The 8,239-nt window shown below is 31.8% G+C and overlaps 1 protein-coding gene across 2 annotated transcripts; it reads right to left on the bottom strand.

The window, feature by feature from the left end:
- Nucleotides 1-1,710: 1,710 nt before the first annotated feature.
- LOC107493223 (probable alpha-amylase 2) lies at nucleotides 1,711-5,013 on the bottom strand. 2 transcript variants are annotated; one of them, XM_016114310.3, is made up of 12 exons: nucleotides 4,602-5,013; nucleotides 4,456-4,510; nucleotides 4,344-4,377; nucleotides 4,111-4,148; nucleotides 3,617-3,970; nucleotides 3,350-3,495; nucleotides 3,162-3,274; nucleotides 2,978-3,066; nucleotides 2,766-2,888; nucleotides 2,363-2,398; nucleotides 2,181-2,279; nucleotides 1,711-2,105 (listed from the first exon to the last, which is right to left on the bottom strand). In XM_016114310.3, exons 2-12 carry the CDS (start codon nucleotides 4,471-4,473, stop codon nucleotides 1,905-1,907), a joined length of 1,251 nt encoding a protein of 416 aa, XP_015969796.1. In that variant the 5' UTR covers nucleotides 4,474-4,510; nucleotides 4,602-5,013; the 3' UTR covers nucleotides 1,711-1,904. The 2 variants fall into 2 exon arrangements, with proteins under 2 accessions (XP_015969796.1, XP_015969797.1); XM_016114311.3 differs by lacking the exon at nucleotides 4,111-4,148.
- Between the last annotated feature and the right edge of the window lie 3,226 nt (nucleotides 5,014-8,239).

The raw sequence follows: 8,239 nt of genomic DNA, 5'->3' as shown, positions 1-8,239 counted from the left end.
ATTATTCAGGTCATGTTATGCTGAACCATTCATAGAGGTCTCTAATTTATTCAGAAAAAAAAATTAAAGAAATTTATCTTTTCAATGGAAAATATAAAGGAAACAAGATATACATTTTTATATTCGTTATTTCCTATGGAAGTTCATTTTTTTCCCTTTTCAATGGCCAAAATTAATGGCAAAAGTTAATGATTTGAAGACATTTAGTTATGGAGTAATTTATCTAGATTGGGCTTAAGCGGATTCAGAAAATTTAGTATAGAGGGACCGAATTTTAGATAATTTTTTTTATTTTATAAAAATAATTAACATATAGTTATTAAAATTAGTTTTTCAAAAAATTTAACAATATATATATATATATATAATTTTTTTTACAATTTTATTCTTAATATGATAGTTACATAAAAAAATATAACAATATCAGTAAGTTATTATTAATATAATAATATAAATTTTAAATATGTTAATATAAAATAAACAAATGATTCTTTTAAATAAATATAGAGATTATTATATAAAAATTAATTTAAAAGTTAGAAAGACTTGAGGGTATGATATTAAATTAGTTAAGTAAAAAGTATTAGTGAATTAAACAATTAAGACATAAATTTATCACATAATACAAAATAATACATATAAAAATACTAAATTATATAATATTTTTTATTTTTTTAAATACATATCTCATATATAAATATAGTTTCTAAGAATTTTGAAGGGATCGAGGCCACTACTTTCTCCCCTCTAGGTCCGTCTCTGGGTTTAAGTATTCTATTGATTTTTATTATTTTATCAAAGTTTAATTAAATTTTTATTGATTATTGTCGTTTAATTTAAAATATTTATTTTTAAAATATTTTATAAGTCATCTTATATCAAACATGAAAAATAATAACTTAAGCATTTAATTACAAATTTTTAAATACAGTAAAAAATTAATTAAAAATTTGATAAACTATAAAAAAACATCAATGTAGTAATTATGATTTGTAAGCACATTTTGCATCCATCTATTACTCTATAACTCTTATATTTTACCCTGTAGATTAACGCAGATGTCCATAATTGAAATATAAAAAAAAAAATCAATGTAGTAATTATGATTTGTAAGCGTATATAACTTTTGGCAAATGATCTCCATCTATTACTCTATAGCTCTTATATTTTACCCTGTATTACACATATGCATACTTTATTGTACCATATATCATTGACTATGTATAGAAGAAGATTAAAAAAAATCACTGTAAAAATAACATGTCTATCTATTTCTTAGGCTAAGTTAAACTTTCTCATTCACCGTACTTGATTAGTTGTAGGCTTTGATTATGTAGCGGTTATCCAATTTGGAACCGTGGTTAATTCATTAATCAATTTAAATAAGTATTTCGAATCTCGCTTTTATTAGCGAGTAGTAAATTACTAATTATTTCAGAGTGCAAAAGACATTTGCTAAATTATTTGTCTCTATATTATTATTTCTTCTATATTTTTAAATACAACCATGTTGATTAGATATACACCAAAATCAATTATTAATATAAAATATATATTAAATATGAATTAAATCATTCGTGTATTTATGTTAGCTAATTTTAGTGTATTAGTGAGTACTAGTGCCATGAAACTAAATCCATGTAGTTTAATTAGTGAGTATATTTTTACACGGTTTGAAAAGGAAAGCTAGCTACCTGAAGGAGAGAAGGGTAGAAAAAAGCATAATATATATATTAGTGATGAAAAGAGCATGTTATTTTTGTTACAGAAGAAAGGGCGAGCAGAGCTACTAGCTTATTGTTATAGTAAGGGATATAGAAAGGAGCAAAGTAGGTATAGTTGAGCACACATATGTAAGTATTGAATTGTGATTTTATTCCCATGTATCATAATGTCTCTATGTTCTACTGCTTGCGCCATACAGCATAATTGTGGCCAGAGGTTGCTAGTTCCCACTGGGTGTGAGATGCAGATGGACACCATGAGGCACTTCCAATCTTCATGCACACCTTGTCTCCGATTATCGCTGAATATAGGTTTTGTTTCGCTTCCAATATCCTCATCGATGATCTACTCTCAATACCTTCCCGCTTCCGTACATCAATCTGCACTTACCGCATGCATGCACTTTAATTTTTTACTCAACAACAACCAACAATATCAATAATGATTGTGCTTACCAGCTTCGCTATCTGGTTACGAATGGAGTTGCCCCACTCAAACAAGTGGTCATAGAAAACTGTTGGTATCCCAGGATGAGTCAATATGTATGCATATCCCTGTCAAACGATTTAATTAATATTATACACCCCTTCTGTATGTGTAAAGAGTCACAAATTGACCCAAAAAAAAAAGTACCTACCTCCATAATATGGTCAGAGGGGAACGGCCAATGAGCCTGCTCATACAGAAAGTTGAACAAAACCATATATGTAAGTTCTCCATTTAGTAATTAATATATAAAAAACACTGGCGGGAAGTAAAGGCAGCACGATGTTAACGGAAAGCAGGACAACTTTTCATGCTGATGCCAAAATTCTTAGCGGAATAATTGAAAAGGCAGCAGAATTTAATTATAGAAGGCATTTCTAACTCTGAGGCACCTTTTTTTTTCTTCTTTTTATTCAAGGCCAGTATCTTTTATAATTAGAGATGTTCTTGCGTGTGAATAAGTAGAGATTAAGAAATTGGAAATGCGTGGTACAGAACAAGAGACCTAAAAATTGTGAAATTGGCAAACACGAAAACACACTCTCCAGGAGTACCTGAGTGGAGCCAGTATCATGATTGTCCACAAACGTGACTGATCTTGAAGGCCACCATCCCATCACACCGGGCGGCTTCCCTTGACCATCACGCAGACGCCAAAATTCTCCCTTCACAGCTTCCTGCGCGCATATATATAGTTGATATAAGTCCATCAACCGATCAAGATCAACATGCATGAGATAAAGGGCATGTGTGTAGGGGTGATAACCTGGAGAATTCCTTTTGTTGTGAAGTCAAATGCAGCTGAAAGCTGTCCAGTGCCATCAATCCAATTGATTATTCGCTGCCTATGGCTGTCTGTAATGCATCCATCATCATGCTGTTATTATGAGTTCAATTCCGATCCTCATTTATATTTTAATTTTAACAAGTACAGTAGTGCATACACCCACCCTGGTTATAGTCCAAAGAAGAACCTCTGTAGTTGCAAGAATCCCAGTACTCCCCTACACAGAACAATGGCTTTGCTGCTTCTATATATTCTTTCACATATTTTGCTGAAAACCTGTGTATACGTACCAAATAGTTCAATTATTAACAATACATAGTCGAATTAACCAAACAAGGTTGAATAAGTTACCCTTTTGCAAAATCAAAACGAAAATCCTCAAAGCCTACGTTATGGCGCAGCCATCTTAGCCAACCTATGATATCCTTTCTCACAAAGTCTTGGGTGTGGTCAATATTGGGGAACCCCTGGAATATGGCGCCGGTCTTTCTGTTACCCTGAATATGGATGGAATGCAGATAGAGAGATGAAATTAAAGTTGTTTTAATTTGTGATCGATATATTGGATCTCATTATGTAACTAAAAATTAAGAAAGAAGCATTGAATTGAAATATTACAAGTCCACCAGTATCCGAAGTGACAGCATGTTCATCCCAAGAGAGTGGGATTCCATCAAAACGGTTGTAGATTCCTCCACGTCCCTGGGTGGTGCCAACACGATGATTGATGACAATATCAGCCATGGATCTGAGTTTGTGTTGCTTCATCTTAGCAAGCAGAGCTTTCAAGTGATGCTCGGAGCCATAATTAGTGTTGAGTGAGTAAAGGTTCTGTGGAGTGTAGCCTTGAGGTGAGAAGGAATGAGTTGGTGGTGGCAACCAAACGGAAGTGAATCCAGCTTTGGCTATCTCTCCAACTTTGCTCTCTAGATTCTCCCACCAATTGTACTTGTGCGACTCCCAGTTGAATCCCTGCAAAGTGCAAACAAATTTCTTTATTCTTAGCTTTTATCTTCTCTTCAATCTCAATGTAGCTACCTCTTGCTCTGTCTCCTCTATCTCCACGCTAATAAGCATACATATGTTTAGATTATTCATTCTATTAACTGTACCTGAAAGAGTATTTCCTTTCCATTCTTCAAAGCGGTACCTGCATGATGGTCAGGCCATGTGTATGCCGCGTGCGTTAACATACAAGGATTCAATCATATCATATCATCAAATAAACGACCTACAACTTCAACTAATGGTAGATAGCGCACATGAAATGATCTGTTTAATTTTAGGCACTACTGAAAACAATATGCATAAGCGCGAGATTAGAATTGAAGTTGGGAAAACATACCGATATCCTTTTGTTGATTGGTCTGATCATGTCCCTGAAGAAAAATATAATTAAATAAATAAAGAATACATAATATCTCGAGAGTGAGAGAAAGAGAGGAAGGAAAGCATACAGTGTTTAATAAGCCCATGATAATGAGGAGGAGAGTGGCTACGTAGAGATTAAAGCTGCATATGATGATGAAGACGAGTAAGAAAATGAATGAATTGAGGAGCATCATATATCACGCAAGAGCAGTAAGTTAAGATAGAGGCTTACAGATGCACACTGCAATTGATCTGCAGACTGCAGGTAGCGATGGCCGATAATGAGTAGAGCTTTAGTTTGGAGGTCAAGGTATTTATAGTAATATACAACACCGCAACACAAAAGTCACAGCATTCGAGAGAGGGAGAAGATAATGGCGGTGCGAATCAGTATCAGATAATTGTGCCCACGAACACAATGGAATGCAATGCCGCGAGGTGATCTGAGGGAGGGCCGAATATCAATCAATTGAGGAATAAAAAAAAGAAGAGGGTGGTGGGAGTGGCAAAGGGAATTGGGTGCGCGTGGGCACAGTAGTGAATTCAATTCATGTTGATGATTAATTGGCATGGCATCTTCCAGACAAAGCCAACACACTACGTCACGACGCCACCACGCATCCACATCCAAATCAACGCGCTCTTAGCTTGTTCCATCTTTCCTATTCCGAAAGGCGAAGGCGTATTCCTTCTACAGAAATTACAAACAAAATCACCCTATTTTTTTTTTTTATTAAAGATAGAGATACTAGCGGCTGATTTTTTTTATAGGGAAGAAATATTGGTATATTTTTGGAAAATAGAATTATTTGGTATAATTACAGATGGGTGAATTTTGTAGGTAAAAAGTCAATATGTGGGAGCGTGGTGTAATATGTGGAGGGCGTATTGGACACGTGTCAACATCTTGGCTAATACGTGGGGGCGTGTTGGACACGTGACAGCGTATTGGCCAATATGTGGGGGGCGTGGTGCAACACGTGGGGGGTTTGATGAATGAGTTCCACAATACTGTAATACACTTCAAATATCAATATTCAACCAAAACACCATCTCCATTTTCATATTAAAAATAATTTCTGGAAACTCGCTACGGTGAAGTTACCAATTTCATCTTTTTGTAAAGACGTTTCCTATTTTATGGTTGTTATTGATTTAAAAACGTATTATTAAAAGTGTTGCTTAAAGAGAAAGTGTTACCCTTAATCGTTAACTTGACTCTAATACCAATTTTTCAATTTCGACTTTTCGTTTAATTCTTCTTTCGAAATTTCTACTATCTCTTCATATTTTGCTTTGAATAAATTTATAATTTGTATAGATTCAATTAGTGGTGCTTTATTTAAAGGATTTTTATAAAAATAATTTGCAACTTCATAATCTAGAGTATTAACCCTTTCTGTAATTTCTCTTGTATTTGTTAAATGATTATTTATTACTAGTTCTTGATGTATATTTATAATTCTGATTTCATATTTATAGTTTTTTAACTCTGTTCTAATTTCTATCATAATTATAATATTCTTTTTTACATGGATTATTATAAAATCTCTTATCTGTTTATAATTTCTTAAATCCTCAAAAACTTCTTTTATTTCTACACTTTCTCTTATTTCTAATTATCTTTCATTCTCCATTTTTTTCTTTCAACAGTTTTAATTCTTTTAAATCGTAATATGGTTTTTCAGGCATTTATAAATTTCCTAGATTTAATTTTAACTTGTTTATATTTATTCTTATTTCTATCCTTTTTTATTATAAGGTCATCAATTTCGATATGAAGATTATTTAATTCTCTTTTATACTCCTCTATTTTATTTTTTATTTTTTCGCTCTTTTCTTTTTTATTTTATTTTCTGGTTTTTCAATCTTTTTATGCCTCATAAATTAGGTAATCTTATTATAATTCCTAAAATAGTTTTGTTTATCATTATTTATTTTAGAATTTCTGCAAACTCTATCATTGATTCATCACTATTTTTCAGAGATTCTATTGATTTTTCTAGCTCTTCAACTTCTCTTTTTAACTTGTTATTGATTATTTTTAGAGCTATAAATGCTCTTTGATTTATTTTAGAAAACTACAAATAATTCAAACGATTCTCTCTTTCAAAGAGCTCTTGTTTCTTATCTTGATAAGTTACATATATTGCTTCCTTATTTATTGTCATAATTTAGTATTTAGGGTTTCATTTAATTTTTCGACCTTTTTTGTTAATTCTTTTATTTCAGAGTTTTCTTCTTTAATTTTTAATTTAGATAAACTTAAAGGACTACTGATTTTAGATTCTCTTATTTGAAAATTCGATGAAACCGATCTTTTTTATGGTTCTTTTAACAATAGAACTGGGTTTTCAATAGCTTTGTATTTTGGTATTTCTGTTTTTATAATTTTCTGAAATAATTCATCAACATAAATTCTTTCTCTATTTTTAAATATTATACTATGATAGCTATTTGTTAAAGCATAATTTATTGCATATGTAATTGAAAATGGTTCATCATCTTGTTCCATTAAACTTTTTCTATGAAATTTATAAGCTAAACTTATAGATCTACCAAGATTTTCAGTTGATAAAGGTATAGCATATCCAAGATGGGCATTAAATTTAACATTTACATTTGCCAAATTTCCATGAACAATTCTAATTATTTGATCTATTGGGTCATCAGTAATTCTTTTGTCACAGATTGCTAAACTTATTGGTGAATTAATTCCTTTCATATATGTAGATTTGATTAAAACTTGTATGGTACTAATATGAATCCATCCAATTTTAGATCTTTTCTGTTGATCCTTAATTTTCTCAATCTGTTTACTTAATTTTTCATCATTTATCAAAGCTATTTCAAGTTCTCCATTAGCAGATTTTATTTTTACAGGGGCTTCAATTTAAATTTTTCCATAGTATATTATATTTTTTCTATTAAAAACTTCTTTTAAAAGACTTTGTTTATTAAAATTTTCATTTGATTTGAGATTTAGTTCTGTTTTTAGAACAGCCTGTTTTTCATTATCTAATAAAGCAGTTAATCTATAATAATCAGATTCTTCTGTTAATTCTAAGCTTTCTAAATAATTCATAACTAAGAGATTAGGACAAAGACGTACCTTTCTGGAGAAAAACTTCCTTTATTTAGTATATTTTACATAAGGTGTTTTTATCTCCAGAGGGGAGTTTAAAACTATTTTTTCCTAAGTGAATTCTTTTGTCAGACTACAGAATTGTCTCGGCAGCTTCCTCCTTGCTCTCCTAGCATATGAGTACTCTTAGACTTCTGCTTTCTGTTTTCTGATACCTTCTAAAATTGTCTAAGCAATCTATTTATAATGGTTGGGTCTGATGGACAATTCCCATCCTTACCCTTCTTATGACATCATTGCTTACGTCATTATTTATTATCTTGCACCAGCTACATTGTTGGTGCTCTATGACCTAAACGCTTACGTCATTATGCAATAATGTTGAGGGATGCTTCAGATGCACTATCCTCTTCTTTTATCATGTGGGTGGATGCACTGTCCTCTTCTTTTATCATGTGGGTGGATTCCATTTCATTATTGCTTTCTTCAGATATTTCTGAGGCACATAGCTGGCACTTGTGGTCTTTTCTGTCTTTTATCAAATAGCAGAGATTCCTTTTTATCCCTTCAGGGAGCTTTTCTAAGAGTCCGGATAAATTGTAGAATGCAGATTCAAATTCTACCAAGAGTATCATCTCTCTTTCTTCAATTTCATTTCTTTTACTGGACACAAGCAGAGTATTTCTGCTTTTATAATTAATTCTTGTGTGAGATTCCCTTGTTATTTTTTGAGTTCTTTCAAAGACCCTTGCTAATGTGCTGGCTAGTCTTCCTTCATGACTGTA

This window comes from Arachis duranensis, chromosome 6 (genome assembly GCF_000817695.3).
Source record: "Arachis duranensis cultivar V14167 chromosome 6, aradu.V14167.gnm2.J7QH, whole genome shotgun sequence".
Lineage (NCBI taxonomy): Eukaryota > Viridiplantae > Streptophyta > Magnoliopsida > Fabales > Fabaceae > Arachis > Arachis duranensis.
This window is presented reverse-complemented; position numbering and strand designations above follow the sequence as displayed.